The 27,190-nt window shown below is 46.4% G+C and overlaps 1 protein-coding gene and 1 non-coding gene across 2 annotated transcripts; one reads left to right on the top strand and one right to left on the bottom strand.

Moving 5' to 3' along the window:
- Positions 1–1,247: 1,247 nt before the first annotated feature.
- Positions 1,248–1,329, bottom strand: TRNAS-GCU (transfer RNA serine (anticodon GCU)). Its single transcript has one exon. It is a non-coding gene; the product is annotated as a tRNA-Ser (tRNA).
- KNL1 (kinetochore scaffold 1) lies at positions 1,256–25,649 on the top strand. Its single transcript, XM_054390458.1, has 27 exons — positions 1,256–1,356; positions 1,454–1,692; positions 4,168–4,222; positions 4,608–4,647; positions 4,887–4,946; positions 5,794–5,855; positions 6,862–6,911; positions 7,383–7,422; positions 8,469–8,506; positions 8,812–8,864; positions 9,767–14,086; positions 14,800–14,944; positions 16,084–16,142; positions 16,268–16,366; positions 17,253–17,368; positions 18,523–18,613; positions 19,722–19,838; positions 20,430–20,517; positions 21,227–21,295; positions 21,707–21,746; positions 22,120–22,221; positions 22,585–22,685; positions 22,974–23,042; positions 23,178–23,287; positions 24,096–24,214; positions 25,301–25,423; positions 25,531–25,649. Exons 1-27 carry the CDS (start codon positions 1,256–1,258, stop codon positions 25,634–25,636), a joined length of 6,612 nt encoding a protein of 2,203 aa, XP_054246433.1. The 3' UTR covers positions 25,637–25,649.
- Positions 25,650–27,190: the final 1,541 nt, after the last annotated feature.

The following is a 27,190-nucleotide window of genomic DNA, read 5'->3' as shown; positions in this document are numbered from 1 at the left end:
GCTCTGGCTGCTCCCCAGCCTCCCAGGATTGTTTTCATGCGGATCTTCCATTACCATTTTGCCCATTTCACACAGGTTACTGAGGGCCTTGCTGCTTCCTGGTGTCTGTGAGTGAGATGCTGGAGTCCTCAGGTTGGCCTCACCTCAGGAATGATCAACTTCCTTCCTCCTTAGCAAGGCTCCTGAGGATGATGTGTACCAAAGCAGAACAAACCAGCATTCACTTCCCATAGCTCCAAGCAGCCAAGGGATTTCTTTCCCCTCTGGATCACCCAGCTGCCAGGTTGAACGTTTCCAGTAACGTTCACTTAGGCTTGAGCTTTCTGCTTCCACATCCTGCCAAGGGTCTCTCATGATCCTAACCCAACCAAAGATAGTATTTCTTTTCCTGCCATCATGTATTAAGGCTAGTCCCGGTACTTGGCGACCCACAGCTCGTTTAACAGAGGAGACCAAAGGTCCCCTGTGAGAGCTGACACTAAAACTAGAGCCATGCAGCTTTTTCATGCCTTGAAATATGTATTTCATAGGACTGTGAATGAAGTCGGGGTACTTTCAGTGCATAAATAAGGGTGACTGCAGCTGTTACCAGTCAAGACTGTTCCCAGCTGCAGACACAAGGCAAAGGTGGTAGATTTAGGGGCAACAGTTTTAGATTAGATTTTTTTGTCCCGGGTGCTATTGTTTTGGTTTTCTTGGTTTGTTGGCCATGACACCACAAACCCTGGACAACATCCTGGCAATGACGTAGCCATGATGGCTGCCCCAGGTGACAGCTTTGCTTCTTTCTGGTTAAAGGGGAGGTGGGATCCTCAGGGCTCATCCCTCGGGCTGCAAGCTCGGTATGGGGCTACCCCTGAAGGGCGTCCCACCCATGAATGGTGTCCCCTACCTCTCAGGTTGTCCTATCCCTGAGGGCTGTCCCCTACCTCTAAGGGTGTCTAGATCCTGAGGGCTGTCCCCTCAGGGGTATCCTGACCTTGAGGAGTATCCTCTAAGGGGTATCTCCTGCGCCTGAGGGGTGTCTCCTAACCATGCGCAGTGTCCCACCTTCCCTCATGCCCTTCCCTGCCCAACTGGACGTGGCCCCCGGGCTCCTGCCGGAGGGAGGAAAGGACGGAGAAGAGACGGCGACAGGTCGGCAGTGTAGACTGGCCTCTCCCTGCGCGGCCTGGGAATCAGAGGCAGCTAGCCCCTCGGTCCCGGGAGGAAGAGGAGAAAAAAAAAAGAAAAACAACATTATTTCTCGACGAGGATGGGATTCGAACCCACGCGTGCAGAGCACAATGGATTAGCAGTCCATCGCCTTAACCACTCGGCCACCTCGTCGCTCTACGTTTATTTCTTCCTCAGCCTGTAAGAAAGGATATCCACCACTCCGGGCATCTTTTCTTCTTTGCTTCCTCTCCTGGGAGGTGTGCCGGCTGCTCGGCCACTTTCTCGCACAGCGCAGTACGAGGCTATTAAACAGGAACGGAGCAACCCTGCGCGGGTCGGGCGCTGCTGCTCCAGCCTCACTGCTGTTGCTGCGGGGCGCCCTGGATAGGAGGAGTATTGAGATGTCAGGAAACGCGCTGACTAGAGCAGGCCGCCATATTGTACGGCGCGGCTCGGGGCCCGCCATGCTGTACGGCAGCTGCTGTACAGAGCCGCGCTTCCGGCGTCACGACGGCAGTTTGGCGCCAAGCGCAGGCGCGGCGGTTGGGTTTAAATAATGGAACGGCGGCGGCTCTGCTCTATAGCAGCGGAGGAACCCTAAGGCAGCGGTAGAGAGGAGCGCTGAGCCCCGCCGGCGACAGCGGTCGTGAGGGCAGAGTCCGGAGCGGGAGGTGAGAGCGGCTGCGGGTGGGTGTCGGCGGGGAGAGGACGCGTCGGTGGAGCGCGGGAAGGGCCTGAGGCGACGGTCGTGGCCTGTCGGTGGGGCGGATCCTGCGCGGCAACAAGCGGGGACGGGAGGGGAGAGGAGAGAAGAGAAAAAGCGGGAGGAGAAGGTCGAAGAAGACCCTTTCCGCAGAGCTGGTGCGTTCAGGAGCGAGTGAGAAGAGGGTTAAGGGGCATCGGGCGGGGGCCTGAGGAGACTCCACCTGAGTAGCTGGAGTCGGCCTCGAAGCGTGAGGGGAACATCCTGATAAACTGACACATAAAGGGAGGCCTAATCAGTGTGAATAATTCTTCTTTGGGAAAAGCAGCACTATAAATGGTAATGAAGCGTAAATTAGCGTTTGGAGGTTGTTCTGGTGAGTGCTGTCAGCCCTGACAGGGCAGTAAGGGAGAACACACCTGGGATTGTGACGGAAACAGCTTGAGAAAGAAAAATAATGGTAAGGAAATTCACTACTGTTCTTAGTGAATTCGTTAAAAAGGCCTCTTTCTTCAAGTGGGTATCTGAGAGTTCACTGAACAGAAAAACTTTCTGGAGTGATTCCTCGTGTTCAGAGTGTGGGACTGGGATATATATATATATGGGAATAAAAAGAGATGATTTTTCACAAAGAGAGTTATAGGGCGTTTCGACTCACTACTGTATGCTTATGTAGGCCAAAGATGCACAAATAGGTCCAAAGAAGGATTAGGGAATGATGCTGAGCATGTCAATTGGGATGTGAGCTCCAGATGAACAGAGCTGCTGACAGCAAGCTCCTAGCAGACTAAAGGGTTTCACACAGCTGTGAAGAAGAGGGTTCCACTGCTCTTCTTCAGCCATCTGCATGCACAGCTATCTCTGTTGTCGCTTCCTCATGTCTTGCCTAATCTAGAGCAGCAGCTTCTCTGTACAGGCACAATGTCAGTCTGGGAAACACTTCTGGCTCTGATCTGTTACATCTTTACATCTAAAGGTGTCTTCCAAACGGTGTGCTTTTTTGTGCCTTTTTTTTTTCTTGTTTAAGCAAACAAATTTGCTAGGAAAAAAATGTGTTGTGAAGTTCTGTCCTCATGATTTCTCTCTCTGCCTGAACATTGTCTTTGAGCAAACTGAAAAGTTTTTTTCCTTTGTGATTGTTCCTTTTCCTCTTTCCTATAACTCAAGACTCTCCTCTGCAATGAGCAATATCCCAAGAACATGCAACAGCATTTTATGTCATTTAGCAACATGCAGAATTGGTAGTGCTGATTCTGTAGTACATATTCTTGTGTGGCCTTTGTCAGGTCCTGGGGTGACAGGTTAGGAGGAATATTAAGCTGGAATTCAAAGCCCTGAATTGTGTTGCAGTTTACAAGAAATGTCTCTGTCAGCATTGGCATCCTGTCGGTGGTTAATTAATTAATTTTATCCTGCTAGCGAGTTAATGAATTTTATCCTGTTATGAAGATTTTGGTAAATGCAGTGGTTTTGTGTGCTAAGTGGAAATTGTTTACATTGACATATTTGGGGGGCTGGGGGAAAATTAGCAATTGAAAAGTTTGCTCTGACACACAAGACAGCAGACTTTGTACTGTGTAAGGTCTGATCACATTGATTTCCAACAGAATAGAATAATAAAATCATTGGGGCTGAGAAAGGCCTTTAAGATCATAGAGCCCAACCATTAGCCTGGCACTGCCAGGTCACCACTAAACCATGTCCCTCAGCACCACATCTGCTCAGCTTTGAAACCCCTCCAAGGATGGGGACTTCACTGCCTGGGCCAGGCTTTGACAACCCTCAAGGGGAAGAAATTTTTCCTCATGTCCAATCTAACCCCACCCACCCCAGGGAAACTTGAGGACATTTCCTCTTGTCCTATTACTTGTCATTGAGAGAAAAGCCCAACTCCCACCTGGCTCCAACCTCCTTTCAGGGAGTTGTAGAGAGCCAGGTCTCCCCTCAGCCTCCTTTTCTCCAGGAGGAGCAAACCCAGGTCCCTGCTCAGCTGCTCCTCACCAGACCCGTTCTCCAGACTCTTCACCAGCTTTGACCTTCTGTGGACCTGCTCCAGATAGGTCCTTCTAGAGTGAACATGAAATGAGAGGACTCCTAATCAGTAAAACTCTAAGTGTTCACTCGGCTGGTTTATAATGTGAACTATAACAGGAGAACATGGACTTGAGAGGCCTGTTGCATCTTGTGAGTAGAGAACGATGGAGAGAAAAATTAGGTCATCCAGGGCTGGCGTCTAGTAGTGGTTGTATGGACTTTTCTTCCTGAGCTTCATTAACAGCTTTAGTTTTCAGTTCTGTGTCTTACAGCAAAAGGACATCCTTCAGACATGGAGAAGATTTGCACAGACCCTCATGTGGAAAAGTAAGTTGAAACCTTCTGTTGTGGTATAAATATCATCCACAGGCAAAACCTACCTTAATCCCTGCAGCATCCCTTGAGTGAAATCTGGGTTTGATTGTGAAGAGCAAGGAGGGGGTTTTGATGTCATTTAGGAAAGTGCTAAGGAGATTCCTTGAAAGTGAGTTGTCTGGAGAGTGACCATGGGGTGTGCAGGGCAGTCTGATGAAGTTTCCAAAGCTTATTTTTGGGATCTAGTGCTGGAATTCATCCTCTGTTTCAAGGCAGCTTGCTGATTTAATTCCACGCTGCTAAACATGATGGAGCATTAAGCACAGACCCATGGCAACACTGCTCCGTCTTGGTTCCAGTTTATGCCCTCATAGCTGTTTCCCTTTTTCCTCCCTAGTGATAACACGGAGCACATCAGAAGGAAGCGACTGTCCTCTGTGAGTAACTGCAGGCATTTGTGAGAGGGAAACTGTATGAGTGAAGAGAGCAAGGGAAGCTGTGAAGAGGAGTTTGTGTTCTTATCACAGTGGGAGAAAAGCTTCTGCAAAGCAAAGAGCGAGCCTGTGAGATTGCTGTGACTGACTGGGGCACTGGTGGCTCTTACAAACCTTTTGCAGCCAAGTTATGAGTTCTTGTAGCTGGAGCTGATATTCTCAACCATTTCATTTTCCTTCAGATTTTAAAGGCTCCACGAAATCCTCTTGATGACCTGGGAAATGGGAATGAATTGATACAGGTAGGTCTGTTAAATCCTTTCTTGCCAATGCTCTAAACATCTTCTGTTTACTCCTCAGTTTGTGACTGACTACACTGTGGCACTGGAGTAATGCAGGTATAAGCACTCTTGTACCAACTGCTGAGGAGGATAGTGCTGGGGTTTTCCCTTCTGTTTTGCATCAGAATGTGCCCTTTGTCAAGAGAAGAGGGATAAGCTGTCATTAACAGGCATAACTTGCTCTTGCAGTAGTGCATTTGACTTGAAGCTTGAACCAGCAGTGTACAGAGGGATACAGTCAGAAAGATGATTGAAGAACCTGCCAAGTTATTTAAAGTAAAAGCTAAAAGGGAAATATTTTCTTCCAGCAACATACACACAACGTATTTCATATTACAAAAAACATGTCCCGTTTAGAGTGACTTGGAGTGAATGGAGACTTTGATTCTTTCATGAATCCCTCCCTCCCTCCCAGAAACACAAACCACTATTACTGTTTATTTCCCAGTTCTTGTAATGGAAAACTAAAGGGAAAAAACCCTTGCAACCTGGCATGCTAAGCAATCCTGGTAACAGGAATTCTGCTGCTTGTGTTTGGAACCATCAGCTCTCAGTGATGGTTTAGAGCCTGCTTCTCATGAGATGGGAGTCTTAATGCCGTTCCTTGGTGTCAGGAGAAGCGAGGGAACTGGAAAGTGTTTCAGGGATAAAAATATCTTGTAAAAGTAAAATTTCAGGGAAATATCTTGCAATTTTTGGGCTCATAGATAAATCTTCTGAGAGGGATGTGTGTTTTTACTTGTTTGTTTCATGAAAAGCTGCTTCTTAAGGGCTAAGAGCAGTTCTCTCTCATGTTCTTTGTTCTCAGGGTGTCAGCACAGAAAAACGCAGGAGGACCTTGCGCCGAGTTAGCTTCGCTGACACCATCAAGTAAGTTTGAGCTGAGGGATGCAGCTCTACTGCCTTTTTTTGTCTAGGTGACAATCTGATATCCCCAGTCTTGCTGTTTGAATACATCTGTGGGTATTCAGTGAATTCAAACTGGGCACTGTTGCATCAAGATGATTCTGAGCTCTAAGAGTCATTATTCCTTTTCCTAGCAAGGAAAAAATGTTTTCATAAATGTAATACAATTAGGAATGTCTGTTTCCCATTACTGTTTAAATTTTTAAGTGATTTCCATCTCCAGTATTATAGTGGTGTGGTAGTTTTAGGCTGTACCTTTAAAATTTTCCACAGATCTTGAACATAAAGTGATAGAATGTAAATAAATCGCTATTGGGTGTGAAAAGGAAAATAATGATAAGTTCTAAACAATCCCACTGGATGGATTATAAACATAAGCTGGTTGTGTAGGCTAACTTTTTCTCTGTCTTTTTGGCCTCCTTGCTCTGGGAGACACTAATTTGCTTCTGGCTGGCTTTGCTGACCTGGGCTGCATTGCTTTGTTTTGGTTAAGTCTAACAAAATAGTTCTTTTCTCTTGTCCCTTTGTGTCCAGGGGAGTAAGGAGTGGGGCAGGGAGGGAAGCTGTTGCTGGCTCCCCTGTTTTTTTGGCCAGGGGGGTTCTTGTGCTGTTTATAAATTGTAAATACCTGTCAATATTGTAAATATTGTACATTCTGTACATATTCATTGCATTTCATTGTAGATTGTAGTTTTGCTTTTAAATACAGCTTCATTTGCTTCCAACTGGGCTGGTCTGGCAATTTAATGTTGGGGGGAATTTTCAACCCACTGCAAGTGGCATCTTCCTGCTGGAGAATATGGTTGGGTTCAGGAAGGTTCTGGCTTTTGATACCTGATTTCAGACATAGCATGTGGAAAAGATCAAAATTAGGGGCAATTTTTTACTTTATTTCATTTTATTTGCAAGCAGATGTGTCTGTGTTTTTCAAAAGCCAAATTTCAAATGCTTTGTTGTTTTTTTTTCTTAGCTGCAGAATCTTTGAGCGAGATCTTAAGAATAACACAGAAGGCGGCACAGGTAAAACTCCTTTCTGTCCTCCTGATAGGATTTGCAGTATTAGCAGCATGATTTTTAGCCTGAATTTAAGAAGTCAGGCCTGTCAGTCACAGGTGAGGAATGATGTGGGCAACTGTTTATCATGGACTGGCTGGAAATCTGTTAGTTACTGGTATTGGAGACTTTGTAGCTCCGAAAAGGGAATTATTTTCTCAGACAAAATGCACCTAGGACTAAAACTGACTTGAGGATTTAGATCAAAAGAAGGCTGAGCAGCATGTCATGTTCACTGTCAAAGATTACCTAGGGGGAGACTGGAAAGCTGCTGTGTTCACAAGGCCTCTTTGGGGCTTTGCCATAATAAGGCAGCACATGAAGAGTGAGAACTTCAGAACATTCTGTTCTGTGCAGTTCACTCTTGCCTCTGAATGGTTTGGTTGTGCATCTCCTTTCTGATCATAGAATCATGTCTCATTCCTTTCCTGTTTTCAGAGGGTGCAGCAGATGCAGAGAATGATGTCCTGCCTCATCAGTAAGTCTGAACAAAATTACCATCACTACAGAGCTCAGTCGTCAAATACTTTTCTTCACTTGATGTGGAACCATCACAAAATTGCTCCTCAGAAATCCAGTAAAAGGCTGTAGATCTAAAATTGCTCAGTTCTGTTGATTGGGGAAAGAAGGGATGCAGCAAAAAACCCTGGCACTCTAGAGGGTCACTCATAAAAAGGTAGTGGATTCTGAAAATTTGAGCAGTTGTGACTTGAAACTGCTTCCACTCAAAGGTGATTGCTTGGGAGTGTTTTCCAGGAAAGGCCTCCCAGCTTCCATATCTGATAAATATCAAAGACCATAAATCCCTTCCCCTCAAGGTAGATAGAGTTAGTCAAAGTTCCTGTCCAGATCAAACACAGCGCTAGGATTTTTTTCAATTAAAATGATCTGGTAAATAAGAGATGGAGACACTTTCTGTGAGTGGAGGGGGATTTCTTATGTTTAAAATCTGTAGCAAGGAAGCAGCTTAGGTACAGCTGTGGTAAAATCCTGCTTTTAAAGGTATCAATGTAGTTGTGTGTGTGTGTGCACATGATTGTATACAACTATATAAAATAGCAGTTCTCTGGCTAAGGTGTCTTGGTCTTCAGAGAGCAATCACTGAAAGAGTAGAGGGCAGAAGGCATTCCAAGTTAGACAACCACACAAGCTGTATCTGGCTGTATCTGGCTTTTTGCTTTACAGAGAAATGATTTCAGGCTTTAGGAACATAGCTTCAGTTACAGAGAGAAATAACTAAAAGTGGAAGGTCTGAGTTAAAGAATCTTTTCCCTTCTTTTACTGTCACTGAGGAATTAAAATGCCACCTGTGTGGTGAACAGTGGCTTGTGGCATGCCAAGTTGAGAATCTCATGGGAAAGTGGGATGGCAACTAAATTAGAATGTTTTGAAGACAGATAAGTGGTGTCTGGTACCTGGCCACCCTATCCAATGTGAGCTCTGCAGATCTCTGCCTTTTCACTGTAGTGCTGAACATCTCTTTTGAGCTCTTAACAAACTCTTTATCCAACCCACCTCTTGTAGAAATGAAGAACCTGAAGCTGCTTCATGTGAGATCACTGGTAAGTTTGGAAACAGACTTGATAACAAAATTATCTTTATTCTAAAATACTGATTCTGTTTGCATGACTCTGACAACACCCAAAACAATCTCCCTGGGCCTGCTGCTGCATGGTCTTGAAGCTGTTACCAGTGTTGTGCTCTAGAAGCACAGGTGCTTCCTCCACATGCTGAAGCAAATACTTTTCAGGGTATATTTGGGTTTAATTGTACTTATTCAGTGCTATTTGTGAAACGAAGGCATAAATCATCAGCTCAGAATAAGAAAACAGTGCAACAAATGAAGTATTTCCTTTTCTTTTGCCAGGGATGAACACTTTGCTTCATGCCCCAATCCAGGCACTGGTGCAGCAGACTGAGGTATGTGGAGGCTTTGATACTGAAAATGCCAGTGTCCAAAATACATTCCAATAATTTGTGTAGTAAAGGTGAAAAGTGTAACTATGCTGCCTCAAAAACAAATCGTTTTATCAGCTTCTTCTGGAAGCAAATCTCTGGTGAGGTGTTTCCCTCACCTGGTAGTGAGGATAAAAACTGCTGGCTTTCCTGTGCCTGAGCTAGTTAATTCTCAGTTCTTATCTAAGAATGTGAAAGGAGCTTATGTTTCAGATGCGTCTGGTTGTGTGTTTTTCTCATATCTTACTCTCTGCTTATGTATTTTGTTTTTTTTTTCTTCCGTGGGTAGAAAGGATATGCACAACTCTGCTCTGTCCCTGCTGCTAAGAGGTTTTAGACAAACTGCACTGATTAGCATGAAAATAGAGCTGAATTTCCTCAGCTCCAAGCAACAACACCCAAAATTCTCAGCTGAGACCTTCACAGGCATAACTGTGCACAGAAACCCTGCTGACACTTCAGCAATGATATTCTTAAGGAATTGTTCCAGGGACAGTGGTTTGAAACTGGAGCAGGGCAGATTTAGATTGGACATGAGGAGAAAGTTCTGCTCAGTGAGGGTGGTGAGACACTGGAACAGGCTGCCCAGGGATGTGATTGAGGCCCTATCTGTGAGACCCTCTCTGCTTGATGTAGACCTGAGCAGGCTGATCTAGTTGGATATGTCCCTGCTGACTGCAGGGGGGTTGGACAAGATGCCCTTTGAGGGTCCAATGCAATCTGTGATCTCTGATTGTTCTTAAAGCAGTTGTCAAAAGCCTCCCTTCCTGCAGTGGCTGCTGGCTTCAGCTTTAAAAGTCTTGACTTCAGCTTTAAAACTGTAAATCCTTCTCAGCAGCTCATTTCTTCCTTTTTTCTTCTCTTAGGATCAGGATGGGGACAGCAGCATTCACAGAGCAAATAGGCAGGACACCACCCTCCTCCTTTCAGAGGACAACGAGATGGACATGACAGCATGTCACACAGCAGTGATTGCCCAGGACCTGGGAAGCAGCAAGGCTGAGCAGCCCAAGATGGACATCACCTCACTGCTGGCTGTGGGGGACCGCAAGGAGGGAAAGGCAGAAACCCACACACAAGTTCGCTTCTTCTCTGACCTTCCCAACCTATCCTGTCCATCTGGTGGCCAGCAGGAAGATGCTACTGCTGTAAAAAAAATTAATTTCAAGGAATTTTTCATGAGCTTTAAGTCAAAGAAGACACTCAGTTCTGCTGAGGGCCCTCAGTACACCTTTTTCCCCCCTCTTCAAGCCTCAGAAGATGCGGCACAATCCTCAAGGGAATTTCTGTGTTCCCATGCGCAGCTGGACAGCTGTGATGTGACCAGGGTCTTTAGAGAGCAAGATGATGGGATGGAGGTGACAAAATGCCAGGCCTCTGCTGTTAGAGCTGCATTCCCTGCTCTGGATGAAGCTCCAGTGCAGCAGTTCCCCTGTGCAGACGTCACCAAGGTGTTCACAGACGATGGGATGGACATGACAAGCAGCCACACTACAAAAGTGTCTTTTCCCTTCACTGTTGGGAATCAAAATCTGAACTTCTCAAAGGATTCACCACCCCCAGAGGCAGGCATTTCTATGTTCAAGAGAGCATCCAATCAGCACTTAACTGTTCAGCATGAGCAGCTCTGTGCAGACAAAAAACGAGCAAATGTTGAAGACAGGCAAGATCCTGCAGCACTGCAAGCTGCTAGACAAGAGGCCCAAGGATTGACTGCCATCCCAGGATCCATTTCCTCTGAGACTGTCTTTCGAGGTGGGCCTCCTTCTAGGTGTGAAGACATGGAGATTACTGGGGATTACACAGGTGTGATCTCTGCTGTCATGAACAGCTCACGTCACCAGACCTCTGAACAGCCAGTGAACACAAACTCCTGGCTGGCAGAGAGCAGACGCCCAGCATGTGGTGACAGAGCTGTCACAAGGAGTCTAACAGCTTCAGACAGCCCAGCTCCTGAGCTGTCTTCAGGCTCAGATGGACGACTCGAGAGGGTGACCCAAGGTCACAGCACTGCTCCAGTGAATGTTTGGTTTGACTCCCATAGAAGTTCAGTGTCTGCTGGTGTTTCTCAGAGCAGGCTGCAGCCCAGACTGAGCTCTTGCCTTGTCTCTCTGCCCACTGAGAAGACAGTGATACTCTCTGAAGATATGGACTTGACTAAAACCTCTGTTGTCAGGGGTGACAGAAAGGATGCTGAAAATGAATCTCTTGCTGGAGTGTTCACTTCTGTCACCTGCAAACCTCAGTTTATTGCTGATGGAGCTACATCTCCCAGTTTAAATGAGCAGGAAGAAATGGAAATGACTAAATGCCACATTGTTGTCATTGATGATCAGTGTAACAGGGTAACTACAGAAGGAAAAGAAATGCATTGTGAAATAATTCCAAGAAAGAACCAGAACAAAACTGTCAGTGAATGTGCAAATCCTTTGGATGTAGACAAGGAGAATGTTGAGCTGCTCGGTGTTGATGGGAACATCAGAAGCCAGGCTATGGAAATCAGTAGAAAAGGTCTTGATGTGATAAAGGCTGATAAGTTTGGGAGAACAAACTTCCAGGCAAGTGGTCCAAGTTCCTCTGCAAAGAGTGTGTGTTCATTGCAAGAGCAAAAGAGAGAAGCCCCTGAGAATGCTGTTGCCAGCACCTTTGGGTCTGTGTCCTTGCAAAGTCAAAAAGTTATGTCACAGCCTTTGGGAAAAAACCTTCTAGAGGCTTCAGTTTCTAAAGGCACCATGAGTGGTTTCAAACCTCTGCCCTGTGCAGGTGAGAAAACCGCCACCTTTTCAGATGCTGACATGGACATCACCAGGAGCCATCCAGTTTCAGCTGACCACAGGATGATTTTGCAGCATAGAAGTGCAGATGATGACTCACCCTTACCTTCTGAAGATCAGACTTGTGTGTTTACCTACAGTGATGACATGGAAATTACTGCACTCAGTACTGTTGCAGTTGATAAGCCTATGGAAAAGGCTGTGCTTCAGGGGATGTTTAACCTGGCCAAAAGGACAAGGAGGAAAAGCTTGAAGAGACCAGCAGGGGAGGAAACAATTTCGTTTTCACTGGATAATGAGAACAATGACATGGACATCACCCAGAGCCACACTGCTCCAATAGGCCATGGGATTCTCTCCCAAAACAAGGGAGGGCTTTGCTCTGTCTCTTCAGCTGGTGCTGTTAACACCATCCTGCTCCCAGGCAGCCAGGCTGACATGGTCATCACCAAGCCTTGCTCTGGTGCTCCAAGCACCAGCAATGTTGTCTGTGCTGACAAACCCAGTCTGGCTCAGAAGGCTGGCCAGCAGGCACGTCCCAGCAGTGAAGCTACTGTCTTAGCTGTGGACAACATGGAAATCACCAAAACCCCTAACCTAGCTGTGGAAGAAAATGTCCTGCCAGGTGGACAACCTTTGACTTCCTCCACCATCATGTTTCAGAGTTTCCAGGCTGACATGGAGATGACCCAGTCTCACTCTCTTGGGGAAAGTACCAAGAGAGCCTTTTGTGAGGACAGATCCCAGCTGGCCGAGCAGGAGGCTGTTCCAGGTAGCAAGACCATCATTTTTTCTTCAGCTGAGGACATGGAGATCACTAGAACTCATACAAGTGTCCCAAGGGGTAGTGTTGGTGTCCAGGTCAGAGAATCCATTCTAGCCACTTCTGCGGTTCCTGCTGATAAAACCCTTGTGTTTGCCCACAACCAGGATGACATGGAAATAACCACCTCCCACACTACTGCTGTTAACAACATTCCTGCATCTGAGAACCACCCAGTGTCACATCAAAGCACCCAGCAGCCAGACTTGCATCATGAGGTATTGTCGTCTTGCACAGGTAAAAGAGATTCCTCATATAAAGACCCAGATGGGGAATATCACCCAAGCTCCAAGGACAAGCCCAACGTTCCTTCTGCTTCATCAGCCTCAGCATTTCCTAGTGAGAAAGGAGCTGTCCAGTTTCCCAGTGGCACAACACGAGATTCTGGTTGTTCTGCCTCACTTGCAGAAGAGACTATGGTTGTGCAGGCACCCCAGGATCCTCACCCTCCTGTGGATAATCCTGTCCCTGTAAGCTCACAGCAGGATCTCCTATCCCCAGAAAGCCTGAAATCAAAGGGATTGTCTTTCAGACTTCCAGGTAATAAGCCTGTGGATCACAGTGAAGAAAGTGATGATTTGGTATCTCACATTGCACCTCCCATTCAGCAACCAGAGTCTCTGATGGCTTCTCCAGATGCATGTAGCACTCAGGGAGACCAAGTGCTGAAAGGTTATTCATCTCAACATGAGAATTTAGCTACAGATTTAGGCATGGCTGGAGTTCCAGCTTCTAACAAGGAATCACAGGAAAATGAGGGTCTGTCAGCTGAAGGGGAGGCACCTCCAAAAGATATTTGCATCGACTCAGAGCAAAGTAAGCAATTTCTGGTCAGTGACAGCTCTAGAGATCCAACAGATCCTACCCTTGCACCTGAATTATCAGGCATCTTAAATGTTTGTTCAAAACTGGAAAACATTAGAAGGAAATCTACAGTTCTCTCAATTTCTGAAACTGCTCTTGCTGACCAGTTGCCTAAACTATCAGTCCAGCCAGAGGATACCTTGAGGATAGGAAAAAATCTGGTGAAGGAACCAAATCATTTGTATTGCATCAAAGAGCAGGAGAACAGGTGTCATGAGTCTGGAGCTGCTTCTAGGGATGCAAATGTAGGCATGGCACTCAAGGATCAGTATCAGGAAGTAAAGGTCTCTCTTGGCATCTTCCAGCCTAAATTACCCAACAGAAGAACTTCTGTCTCTAGTGTGCAGGACATAAATGCAAAGTCTTCTGCAGACAAAGGAGAAGCACCAGCTTCAGACACATGTGTGCACAGTGGTGAAACCCCAGGTCCCAGCAAGCCTGGCAGGCAGAACTTCAGCCCTTCCCGGTTCATAGCAGAAGCATTTCTTCCTGTCTACCTGGAAGAGATGGATCCATCTGAGTCTGTAAGCTGTGAACTCATGGAAAGTGCCTGCAGTGAGAGAAGCAAAAAACAAGTCCCCCACAGTGAAAAGAATCCACTTGAAAAGACAAAAGCTTGCAATAAAACAAAAAGAGCTTCGGAACAGGATGAGGAAGACCTTCAAAGCCCAAAGAAGGTCAAGAGTGATGAAAAACTGCATGCTGAGGTCTCCCCAGACTTGCAGGTGAGCCCAGCCACCAGCCACTTGGTGTAAGGGTAGAGTGAGCTCTGACAGGGCTTGGGTTTAAACTGGAGGTGTAAGCAGGCCTGCTGGTGTCTTGTTTCTCTCAGGCATCACTTTGCTGTGCCATGCCCTGGGCTTTTCATTGCTTTGCTGGAAGAGAAGACTCAACACGTTCAGCATTTCTGAGCTGTGCAAGCAGTTTGCCAGTTTAAATCATTCTCTGCAGTATCATTTTAATCCTTTCTTGACTAAACACTCTTGGTCCTCTGGACTAAGCTGTTTGCTAGCTGTTGCTTAGGTGCAATAATAGAGTGAAACCTAAAGCAATTGGAGATCTAAACATGGGTGTTTAGTTCAAATTAGCTTGTTTATAGGCAACACAAATTGCAGCTAAATCCAGAACATCTGGGCAAATATGGAAGATTCATCTGACCTTAGAAAGAAGTTTGCAGTTTATCAGTGAAAGCTTTCTAGTTCTAGCAGCTAGAAGAGTGTTGTGGTGGGTACTGCTCTGCCTGAGAAGTGAGAGGGTTTGCAGCTTTATTTCCTCTGTGTCATCACAGGAAATGGCTGAACTGGGCAGATGCTGGTTTGTCATGGTGATGAGGTAGAAAGTGGACTGATATTAAAAATAAACGAATCCTGAATGTCAAGAAGCAGCTACAATAAACTACTGAGTGTCTTACATTGTTTCATATAACTCTTAATGTCAGGTTGCTTTTGGTGCTGTGTCTCAAAGCCAAGCAGAAGTTCATGAAGGTGAAGATCCTCCAACCCTATCAGCTCAAAGCCTTGACTGTACTCATGCCAGCACCAGCAGCTCGCTGGATTCTGTCAAGGCTGATACAGAATTAACAGGTAAGGCTTCTCTTATGGTAATGCTCTCACACCTCATATTCTTCACTCTTAACCAAGGAAGAGCCTCACTCATGCCATATATTCCATTTGGGAAAGGCTTTGGATACCTGTGTCACAGCTTCCCACTCAGCATGCTCTTGTGTTCTGGGTAAGAGTCCAAGGAAAAAGATGTGAAGCAAAAGGAGTAGAACTGAAGCACAGCTTTGCTTCCAAGGCAGATTGGGCTGATGAGGCAGTTGAGTTGCCTTAGCACACAGCAAAAGCCCCTCCTGAGGCTGGTTCTGTGATCTGAAGCTGATTCTGTGCAGAACAAGTCTGCATGTCTCAGCTCTGCACTCTTGGATAAAGACTCCTCAGAGTGCATTTCAGACACAGGCTCTGAGTGGGTTTAATTAGCTCCTCATTAGCTGATACCTAACTCTGAGGCAGAAATCTGCCAGCCATCTGATAAGTAATGACTTGCCTCTATTTACAAACCCCCATTCCAGCTTTGGCCTCCTGCAGCTATGCAAACTATGCTTTGTCCAGTAGAAGTTGGGCACTTTCCTTTGAGCGGAAACTAACCCTTGTAGCTGAGAACTTGAATGCTGCCTTGGGACCCTGAAGGTTTGGTGTCTATGTAGGATCCCCTCTGTGAGCTGGCTGGAGTCTCTCTCAGTTTTTATTCCTATTTGGTGTGTCACATGATTTTCCTCCCAAAAAAAAGTGAGCTCTGGCATTTCGTTGCCACTGACACAGGTTTTACTTTACATTAGGAGGAAAACAGTCCTCCCTATTTCTCCCCAGTAGCTGGTTCCTCAGTTACTTCATTCAGCACTGGAAACACCTGAAGGTCTAACTGTACATTGCAATTCCAGTTTATTTCTAGGGCTAATGAGCTTAGGTTCATATCTATGTAAGAAGAAATATGGGTTCATGTTTATGTGGTCGGCATGGAACAGGCTGCCCAGGGAGCTGGTGGAGTCACCATCCCTGGAGTGGTTCAGGAAACTTGTGGACATGGCACTTCAGGCCATGGTCATGGAGGTATTGGCTGGAAGGTTGGACTTGATGATCTTGGAGGTCTTTTCCAGTCCAAATGACTCTGTGACTCCAGGAGCCTTGTTAACCCCAGCAATATCCCCTTCTCGTCTTGCTAGTTCAGCGAAGCAGCCAGGTGGAGTCTCAGCTTCTCATCTGTGAAGATAACTTGAGAGAGGTATGTAAATAGCTGGAAGGTGCTAGCTCCTCCTAACAGGAAAAATAACTTGAGTGTGTAAATGCCAGCAGATGTTCTTGCTTGAAAAGTGTCTTTGCCTGTGTGTTTTTTCCTAATCTTTACAGAAATTCCAGAGTGGTCTCATCACAGTTGGGGAGTTTCTGACACTTCTTCAGGTCTATATTCCAATTCAGAAGCCCCGGCACAGCCACGTTCCATCCAGTGTGAGTGTCTCTCCTTTGATATGTGGAATGTAACTAACCTTAAATTATATTCCTTGCTCTTTTCAAATTTTCATCAACTAACCAGTCTGCACTAGAGGCCTTTAAACAGGTGAAGGCAGGATTCAGTTCCACCTTGACAAGCGTGTCAGACACTGTGTGCCCCCTCTTGTCCCAGGGCTCCCTCAGCTCTGATTAGTCTGATCCCTCTTTCCCCCTCACTTCTGAAAACCAGAACAGATTTCAATCTCTTCATCAAGTACCATCTCTTCAGGATGATCTGGTCTTGGATAAAGGTGCTGAGTCTTGCTTTTTCAACTTGCTTTGAGGATGCTCAGTTTGAAAGTAAGAATTGGAAGCTCAGTCTAACCTTTTCACTTTATCTGCTTACTATGCTCATCAGCCACTGAACTCAGAACCCTGAAATGCTGCTCTGCCTCCTGCTACCTGTGCTGTTCCCTTCACAGGTGCTTCTCATGACATGAACACTCTTTAAGTCTGCCTGCCTGAAGGCAGTGCCAGTATCCCCATCTTGAAAGGTTTGCAGGACTAGTCCTGAATGAAAGGTGACGGAGTCACCATCCCTGGAGGTGTTCACAGAACAAGAGGATGTGGCACTTTGGGACGTGGTCTGGTGGTCATGAAGTTGTTGGGTGGAAGGTTGGACTTGATGTTCTTAGAGGTCTTTTCCAACCTTAATGATTCTATGAAAACTGATTCCTCAGGCTGCCTCCATTAGGGCTGAGGTTTATTTTTCTCTTCTTCAAAAAGAAAGCTTGAAGGCCTTTTGCTAGTTTCTGGCTTTGAATGGATTGAAAGTTACTGATTCTGAAAAACATGCATTGTGTTTTTTCCCTTTTTCTTCACCATTTTCCCTGTTCTTCCCCAGAGTGCAGTCAGTGCACCACCCACACCAGAAGACCTCCTTTACTGCCAGTATGTTCTTCGCCCCAGGGTGCGTGTTTACGAGGAGGATTGCCAAGCCCTTGCTCGCAAGATAGAGGAGTAAGTGGGCTTCCAGTCACAGCTCTGGCTGTGTGCAAAGTGGCCTGAAGACAGTTAACACATGAAAAGTAAAACAATCATAGTTAGCCTGCCTTGTGCTGGTAACCAGCTTGTTCCAGATTTAAGCAGCGTACGGCTAACTCCTGGGCAGGAGTTACACTTATGAAGATAATTAAAGTTTGTTTTTCCTCAAGTAATTTATCTTTTGCTAATGGAGTGTTTCAGCTGCACATCGCAAGGGTAAAACTGATCATTTTTGATATAATTTAAAATCAGAAAGCAGGATTAAACACCAACACATGGGTGTTTGTTCCCATATCCCAGTGTTGGTTAGATTGAAATTACTTTTATTAGGCTGGAGGCTAGGAAGAAATTCTTTACAGTGAGGGTGGTCAGACACTGGAACAGGCTGCCTGCAGAGGCTGTGGATTTCCCCTCACTGGAAGTGTTCGAGGCCAGGCTGGATGAGGCCTTGAGCAACCTGGGCTGGTGGGAGGTGTCCCTGCCCATGGCAGGGGGGTTGGAAATGGATGATCTTGAAGGTCCCTTCCAAACCATTCTGTGACTATGGTTCATTTTCTCACCTGAAGGACACTTCTGATCTGCTTCATTATCATTTTTACAATTTCTGTGCAAAATTAAGTTTTCTGATAAAATACAGTCAGTTAATGTTTTCCCCAGCCTTTTTAGCACCATTTCCTGTTTCTTTGATTCTAGCTCTCCACCTCCTTCACCAGCTTCCCTGCCCTTCTCTGGACTTGCTCCAGGACCTCAATGTCATCCTTGGAATGAGGGCCCCAAAACCCTGCTCAGAAAGGTCCTTCTACACTGGGCAGTTTTCAGCCTTCCAGGCTGGAGCCTTCATGGGATTGTTGTGACCAAGTGCAGAGCCCAGCACTTGGCCTTGGTCAACCTCATCCCATTGACCTCAGCCTTTCAATCCAGCCTGGCTAGGTCTCTCTCTAGAGCCTCCTAACCCTCCAGCAGATCACACTCCCACCAACTTGGTGTCATCTGTACCCAACAAAATGAGACTATTTACATTTCCATGTATTAATTAGGGAAAGGGAATTAATTGTATAACTCCCAACCTGCTGCTTTGTGTGCTTGGTGCAGTTGCTACAAGACTTTCTTTCAACTTTTTTCCCACACAGATTAAAACTGCATGTAAGTGTTCAGGATCAGCTCCTGGTGAACTTCAACAGGACTCTGTGGGAAGTCATGAGAACCTGCTCTGATGAAGAGGTAATGCTGCAGGAAAAGATGATATTTCTCACATAATTACAAAGTATGGTTAATTTATGTGTTCAAATAAAGTGAGAACCAGAGTGGTCACAGAATAACAGTTGGCAGGTAGGTGATAGAAGGCAAAATATCTTCTGCAAGAGAAACTGCTGTGAGAACTTCTACCATGTCAGGAGAAAGCAGGGATAGGTGCCCTTTAAGATATGTTAAAGGAGTCTGTAGAACCAAAAACTTGCTAATTCAAGTTGGTAATTCAGGTTAGTTGAGAGCAGAAAAGAGAAGAGACATATAAGCCTAAACAGTGCAGTTTTGGATGGAATATAGAGCTGCTATTGCTGTAGAGATTGTGTTGCTCCATTGGTTGAGCAGAACTGCCCATTGACCCTTTCTCTAGTTCAGAGAGACCATGTTGCAAGAATGAACAGAAAATGTGGCACTGCACAAAAATAAAACCGTGTAGGGGATCTGGAGTGCAGCAGTGGTGTCACATGGCAAACAGAAAGATGAGGCCAGGAGGTATTTGAAAGAGAATGCTGATGATAATTGGCACAAGAAAGCAAGGGGCAGTGGTTTGAAAATGGAGCAGAGCAGATTTAGGTTGGACATCAGGAGGAAGCTCTTAACAATGAGGGTGGTGAGACACTGGAACAGGTTACTCAGAGAGACAGTTTGAGGCCCTGTCCCTGGAGACTTTCAAGGTCAAACTTGATGGGGTTCTGAGCAGCCTGATCTAGTTGGAGATGTCCCTGCTGACTGAGAGGAGAGTTGGACAAGATGACCTTTGAGGGCCCCTTCCAACCTGACACCTTCTGGGGCAGGAAACAGCTGACAGACATAGTGAAGGAGCTCTGGTTTGGGTAACAGCAGCTCTGTAGTTATCTGTGCAGCTCCCTGTTTGAATAAAGATCTTGTTGGATCCAGCAGAGGAAACCAGTTACTGTAATACGTGACTGTACTGGGATTAACAGGAGCTGCCCAGGCTTAAACCTGTCCTGTAACACTGCTGCAAGAGCAATGGGGTACTGGGAGGAGCAGGGCATGGAGCCAAAGGCTGAACAATCTTTTCTTGTTCATTTCTATTCACTTCTGCGTTTTCTCCTCTCTGCAGCTGAAGAAGTTTGGTGCAGAACTGAACCAAATGAAGTCCTGTTTCACCAAGGAGAGTAAAATCCTGGCTCACAAAGAGAAAGCAGAACTGTACAGCAAGCTGCTGCAGAGTGTGCAGGTAATGTAGAGGAGGCTGCAGAGCTTTAGCTCTGGAAAAGACAATTCTACCATGGTTCATTTGTCAGCCAGGTGTAGGAGCCTAATTATTGTCTGTAAGTCTGCATTTTTATGGAAGTTTCCTCACATTAATGCATTTCTCTTATATTTATGTGCAAATGTAAACCACACTGGGACAGCAACTTTCTTGCACTACAGGAAACTTCTGCTTAGACGGTTTTGATAATTAAACTAAGAGTGGGAAATGCAGTATTAAAGGGAATACCATCAGAAATTAGCTCTTTACTCTGCAGTAACCTCAGAATTAGTAACTAACAAGGGAATCTGACAGATCTCTGTGTTAATGCTCTAAGATTATTCCCATGTCTTCTCTTATCCCTTCATCAGAAAAGGCATTAAGAAGACACCAGTTAAGGATCTTTTACTTTCTTACACGTGGATCCTGCCCTAGTGTTTGTCTGCCTCTGCTCTAATGAGAGATGACATTGATGACATTGAAACTATTCTCAGCAAAGATCCACATGGTGGTCCCAGGAGCCACTTCAGCTTTTTCAAACCTGTTACTGACTTGAGCACAATTCTTCCTTCTTAGGAACAACAGGGAAAGCTACAGTCCAGAGCAGAGAAGCTGGATGAATTGCTCAAGGAGGCAAAGAGCTGCCTTGGTGTGCCAGGAGCAAGTATGTCACCAATTCACTGATTTATCTATTTTTCTTCAGAGCTGCTGCTTTAAATGGTCACTTCAAGATTCTGTGTTGGGTGGTTGCTTGGCATTTTTACAACCCCTTTGCTGCACATATTTTTTAGTTTTAAATGTCTCCATTTGTGTCTGCAAATTTGACTGGTGGGAACCACTTACCACCATAGGAAGACCAACAATCTCTCTGTGCTGAAATTCAGAGTTACAACTGTAGCCCCTGAGCACCAAACCAGGCTGGCTCCATCTGCTAGTAGTGGCAGTCCCGCTGCTGGCCGCACACAGTTCAAAGTGGCTTCAAAACCTCTTATGATCCTGCAGGCAGGCAAGGCTCAGCTCTGTGCTGCAGGGCTCAGCATCACAGCTGTATGGTTTTAGACTCTCAGCTCTCATCACACAAGCTGCAGCCAGCACTTGGCATTGCTGCCTAAATACGCTCAATGTATTTTTACTTCTAGTGCTTTAAGGAGATATCAAATTGCACAGTACCAGCTTTGAAACAATGCAATAAAGGGAATTTTCCTTCCTCTCTGTTGCTTTTGAGGGCTTTGGTAGATACCCTTCCAGCTTTTTCTACATTTTCCTTAGTTAGCTTTGAAGCACTAAGAGTTATAGACCCAACAGACAAATAAAATGGAGTCTAAGTATTGAATCTGGGAGGTCTGCAGAGACCTGATGTTGCTTTCCCCTAGATTCTGCCTGGGAAGAATGGGAAGCAGAGTGCAGTGATGAAATGCCTGGCGTGAGGTGCCTGGAGAAAGGTAACAGTCCCAGCTGAACAACTCTCTTTGAGTTTAAGTGCTGGAGAGGGTGATCCTCAGCCCCACCCTGACAGGTTCACTGATGTGGACACAAACACCACTGCTGTCTTTTCTGCCTTGATACAGCTGATTGTATAGATTCAGAGTATTCGAAGGAACACTTTTCCCCTGGCTAAAAAGGAGTTTAGAGCTTGGTACAGTGTGACTTGAAGACCATGTGCTGGCTGTCTCTGATGCTCTGCACTTTACCTGTTCAGTAATCACTAACCTTTGCTGACCAGATGTCTGTGTCCAGGCAGGAGCAGCAGCCATCGAGCTGAGATCTCTCCTTATTTAGAACAGTGACTACAGCAAGTTCAGGCTCTTTTTTTGCTGCTTTTCTCTCATAGTTCTTTTCTCCCTTTCTCTTAGAACTAGAAAGCATCAAATCCCAAGAGGAGGAACTTCAAAGGTAAGATGTCAGAGAGGATCTGAAGACCTCCAATACCACAAGAAGTGATGTCCTTGAGCTGGAAGAAGGAAGATTTAGATTAGATACTAGGAAAAAATGTGGAGGGTAGTGAGACACTGGAGCAGGTTGTCCAGGGAGGTTGTGGATGCTCCCTCCCTGGAGGTGTTCAAGGCCAGGTTGGATGAGGCCTTGAGTCACCTGGACTGCTGGGAAGTGTCCCTGCCCATGGTAAGAGTGTTGGAACTGGATGATCTTTAAGGCCCCTTCCAACACAAACCATTTTGTGATTCTATACCACATGCAGACCCAGGGGGAGGGCTGGTGTTTCTTTAACCTGTGTGCCACATCTCACACAGCAGCTGTATCTCTGCAGAGAACTCTCAGATGTGGAGGCTGAGAACGAGCAAATGCTTGTGAGGATGAACCAGCTGAAAGAGGAAGAAAAGTATTACCAGGAACTCCTGGAGAATTCTGAGTAAGGAGACCACCTGCAGGTTTTGTTTTTATCAGCTAGTTCTAGGGCCTCACATTTGTGTGTAAATGGGGTTTGGTTTTGGGTTTCTTTGTTTGCTTTGGGAAACCTTTGGATGCCTCTCTTCTCATAGCCAAGGGTAAGCAATAAAGCGTCAGGGAGGTTCCATAGGGGATGCACAGCTTTTCTGTCTATTACGTTCAGTCCTTCTAGATCCAACTCTCCTCCAATTCCACAATGAACATGGTTGTGTTCCCACCAGATCCTCATAGCTGCAAGTGTTCTTAATACTCTGATCTTTGTCCTTCAGATTGTTGTGTTGGTTGAACCTCAAGTTGATGGGGAGGTTTTTTCTCCCCTTTTTAGATCCACTGAGTGGGACCTGATTGAATGGAATGAACAACGGGGAGTCTTCAGCTTTCTTTATGACTCTATTGAACTCACAGTGGTATTTGAACCCCCAGGAGGTAAGGCACAAAATGGGTGGGTTTCAGTTGTATGAATTTTAAAGGTTAAATAATTATATGATAGGAAACTAAACTTTTAATGTGTGTGAAGATCTGGTAAAAGGAGATAGAAAACAGACCACAGCAGGAGCGTGTAGGCTGGGAGGAGTGGCTCTGAATTATGTTTATCAGTGTTTGCTGTGAGAATTCAGGAAAGTATGTGATGGGTAGCTGTTGCTGAAGATGGGGAACTCCAGAACTAGATGTGGAAATAACTACTCTTTGGGTTTTATTTTCCTTCCTTCCCAGATGGAGATGAATTTGGTGAAGATCCTTCCCGGAAGATCATTAGCCTGGGCTGTGAATCTCTCTTGAATGGTAAAATTTTTTTCAAGTAGCTTGAAAGTAATAATCTTGGGAAGACATCTGTGCTTTTGTGGTTACCTGCTAATGTACAAGATTACATGGCTTTTAAAGGAGCTTTAAGCAATATGCTTTTCTTTTGTGTTACAGAAGAAGCAGCTCCTGCCTCCTCACGTTTAGTCCACAGGCTCATCATCCAGTTTATTGCAAGTCAGGGATGCTGGCAAGAAAAGTGTCCCACACTGTACCACCTGCCCCAGGTAATGTCCCAGAAAAGTCTGTAAGATTCTGCAGAAACAATTCTGTCCCAGAGAACAGGGCTGACAGAACATAAACATCTTCATGAATGCTTCCACAGTGCAAATCAAAATCTGCCTCATGAGTATTCTGAGGTGTGAGGGTAGCTGTACCTGGCCCTGAAGGCAGGAGTCATAAAAGCTGTGCTTTCTTAGGTATAGAATCACAGACTGGATTGGGTTGGAAGGAAACCTTCAAGATCACCCATTTCCAACCCCCCTGCTATGGGCAGGGACACCTCCCACTAGCCCAGGCTGCTCAAGGCCTCATCCAACCTGGCCATGAACACCTCCAGGAAGGGGGCAGCCACAACCTCCCTGGGCAATCTGTGCCAGTGTCTCCCCACCCTCATGGGGCATCCAAATGTCTAATCTAAATCCAGTTTCTTCCAGTTAGAAGCCATCACCCCTTGGTCTTCCTTGTTTGCTGTGTTCATGCCTGCCTGCCTTGGTGATCTCATTCTTCTGCTAGTAGAAGCTAAAGAAATGAGCTGGAGGCCATTCTGCTCCAAAAGAATGAAAGGGTGAAAGGGTTCAATTGCCAACCCACACTTGGTGCTCCAGCGTGGCTGTGTTACCCCACTGACAAAACTCAAGGGAGAAACTGGGCAAAGAATTGTCTTTGCTGTTGTCTTGCTTCATCTGCAGGTCCAGACTGAGATGGCAGAAATTACTGTTCTGGTGAACTTTGCAGGACAATCTGTGTGCTCAAGTAGCACAGAGTGCAGCAGCCTGAGTGCCAATCTGAATTCTTTTCCACTTGCCCACTTAGGTTCTTCGTGACATCTCTTTGGTGGTGAGCAACTGCAGGATCTTGGGAGATGAGGTTGAGTTTCTGGAGAGATGGGGTGGAAAATTTAAACTTCTGAAGACAGATATCAGTGACACAAAGTAAGTAACTTCAGATGGAGTTTACCCCAGTGAGTGTCTCCAGATAATCTGAAACCAAATACTGAAAAACCTTCAATTTGAAATTGAGATTTTTATGTCACTATTTCTTAACAGCAGTCTAATTTATGGCAACCAGTGGCCTCCTGGGAGGCATGAAGAGTGTGGCCTGCAGGTTGAGGGAGCTTCTCCTCCCTGTCTGCCCTATGCAGGTCACATCTGGAGTCTTGGCTCCAACTCTGGGCTCCCCAGTTCAGGAGAGACAGGGAACTACTGGAGAGAGTCCAGGGGAGGCTACAAAGAAGCCGAGGGGCCTGGAGCATCTCTGAGGAGCAAAGGCTGAGAGCCTGGAGAGTAGCAGCCCCAGAGGGGATCTGAGCAATGCTCAGCAAGAGATAAAGGACCTATTGGCAAGCAGGCAAGAGGCTGAGGCCAGACTCTTGTCAGTGGCACCCAGGGACAAGACAAGGGGCAATGGGGACAAACTGTGACCCAGGAGGTTCCATCTGAAGATGAGGAGAAACTTGTTTGGTGTGAGGCCTGGAGCAGGCTGCCCAGAGAGGTTGTGGAGTCTCCTTCTCTGGAGATATTTCAACCCCCCCCTGGCCATTGTGCTCCTGGGCAAGCTGCTGTGGGTGCCCTGCTTTAGCAGGGGGGTTGGACTGGATGATCTCCAGAGGTCCCTTCCAACCCCAACCATGCAGGGATTCAGAGGTTAGTGAAGAAGGCAAATCAGTCTTACTGAAAACTGCAGGAATCTTTAACTCTAGGAGAATATTTTATGTTAAGTAGAAAACCTATTTTTCATTACTGATTTGTATTACTGCCATGATGTTTGAAAGGTTCTGTGAGCTGGGTCTGTGTGCCTACTTCTGTGGGGAAAGGTGAGGGTCTGTATGCTTGGTGTCAGAGTAGGAAGGTAGCCCTCACTTGGGAAGGTTAACTTCATTTATGAAGTTGCTGCTACTCTCTGGAACCCTTTAGAAGTCCTTAAGCTTGTTGCATCAATTAGAAGATTTCTTTTCACTTCTGGACCCTAAGCATCTGTGAGTGTTGTGCTGATTTTCCTGGTGTTTATTTCCCCCACAGCCTGAAGCTGGTGTTCTCCTCAGCTGCAGCTTTTGCTAAGTTCCAACTGACCCTGTCCCTGTCTGCCAGCTACCCTAATGCTCCTCTGCCTTTCACAGTCCAAAAACTCATTGGCAATGTTGGGTGAGTTGAACAGAAAGAGCCACTCGTGGATTATGTTCCAAAGCTAGGGCTGGGAGCTCAACATTTCTATTCCTCTTATACATGTGGGATCGTTTTCTCTTTCCCAGGGAGGAGGAGGTTTCTGCTGTCCTCTCTAATGTACCAATTGGTCTCAACTACCTGCGGAGAATAGTCAGCTCTGTTCACCAGGACTTGCTCTGGCGCCCCAGATGAGGCAGCAGACCCCCTGCAGGGCTGTGGCACTTCAGACAGCTGCAGTGCCCTGGTGGAGGCGGGGCCAGGGTTTTATGTGTATTTTGTGTATTATGTATGTATATGTGAACGTTCAATAAAGGTCAGAATCATTGCTCTTCTCTCTTTACCCTCCAACCCTTAACGCAGCACTGTCAGGTCACTGCTGAACCACATCCTTCAGCACCCACCTCTCCACAGCTTTGAAACCCTTCGGGGGAGAGGCAGGGTTTATTCTTCTAAAATGAACTTTTGCCTTTCTCGTGGCTTAATTTTAAGGAGCAGAGGCACCAGATTCTGCTTCTTTAAAAAATAATAAAAAAAATAACAACGGAGGGAGAAGCCAAAAAGGAAAAGGAGTAGGTGGCGCGGCCTGCGCTGGCCTGTGTGCTTGCTGTCCGTGCGTAGCCGTAGCCGCCCACGCAGCGCAGGGGACGCGGTCCCTTTAAGGCGCAGCCCGCGCGGGGAGGGCTCGGCGCGCGCCAGCCGTCACGTGACGCCGTGGCGGGCTCCTCGAAGCGGCGGCGGTGCCCGCGGGCGGGACGGGAGCGGGACTGCCAGCAGCGGTGAGCGGCCGCGGACAGGCTTAGCCGCCTCCCTCTTGCCCTTCTCGGCTTCCCCTGTGCCACTCCGGGCCGAGACCGCCTGGGCCTAGGAGAGGGAGGCTTCGGGCGAGCATCGGGAAGGGGAAGGGCGTTCCCGGGCGGGTTTGTGTGGGGAAATGAGAGGAAATAATAACGTGAGACACGGTGGGAGCTAGCATAGTGGGAAAACAGGGGGTGTATAACATGTGGTACGTGGAGGAGGCCTTAAAGGTCTAGGATAAGTGTTGGGTTCCAGTCGGTGTAATTACTGTGAGGCCTGGGGCCTGCTCTGGGGGTCTTTGGCCTTGGTGGCTGATGCTGGGCTCATCAGCCCAGCTCTGACAGTGCGTGGTCACTGCTGTCCCTGCCTGTGGCTCTGCTGGCTCCAGGTGGGCAGTGGGTACCTGGGAGGTGCCATGAGTGTTTTCAGTACCTGGCTTCTGCTAAGTCCCTGGGTAGAGTCACCTGAGGAGCATTATTGCCAAAGAGTAGGTAAATTTCCTTATTCCCTCTGTTTCCCTCAGCTGTTGGTGCCTCCCATCGTGCTCCTCAGCTTGATCTTCAGGAAGGCAGCACAGATGTGTTGTAACACTATCAGGGACCAGAGGGAGAATCTCAGGCCCCTTTCAAGCTCCCCAAGGTACTGGCAGCCTTTGTTCTTGTTGTGAGGGCAAAGCTGGAACATCAAGGGCCAAGCAATCTATCTTTTAGTGTGACCCCAATTGCTTCCTGATAAAGTGAGGTACTGCTTATAGAAATCTTGTGGGGCTCTGTATTAAGCCTCTTGTTGTTCTTTACCAGGTAATACAAAGAGTTGTTTGTTTTGGTTTGCTTTGCTGTTGTTATAATGTTTTCTAGGTAAGGAAACAGGCAAAAGAGATTTCTTACAGTACATGCCACAAGCTGGGAGATTTGGGAGAGGAGAAACCCATCACATCCTTTTTGGGATAAT

Source organism: Indicator indicator, chromosome 21 (genome assembly GCF_027791375.1).
Source record: "Indicator indicator isolate 239-I01 chromosome 21, UM_Iind_1.1, whole genome shotgun sequence".
NCBI classification, from domain to species: Eukaryota; Metazoa; Chordata; class Aves; order Piciformes; family Indicatoridae; genus Indicator; species Indicator indicator.
The sequence above is the reverse complement of the archived record's forward strand: the minus strand, read 5'-3'. Positions and strand labels throughout refer to the sequence as shown.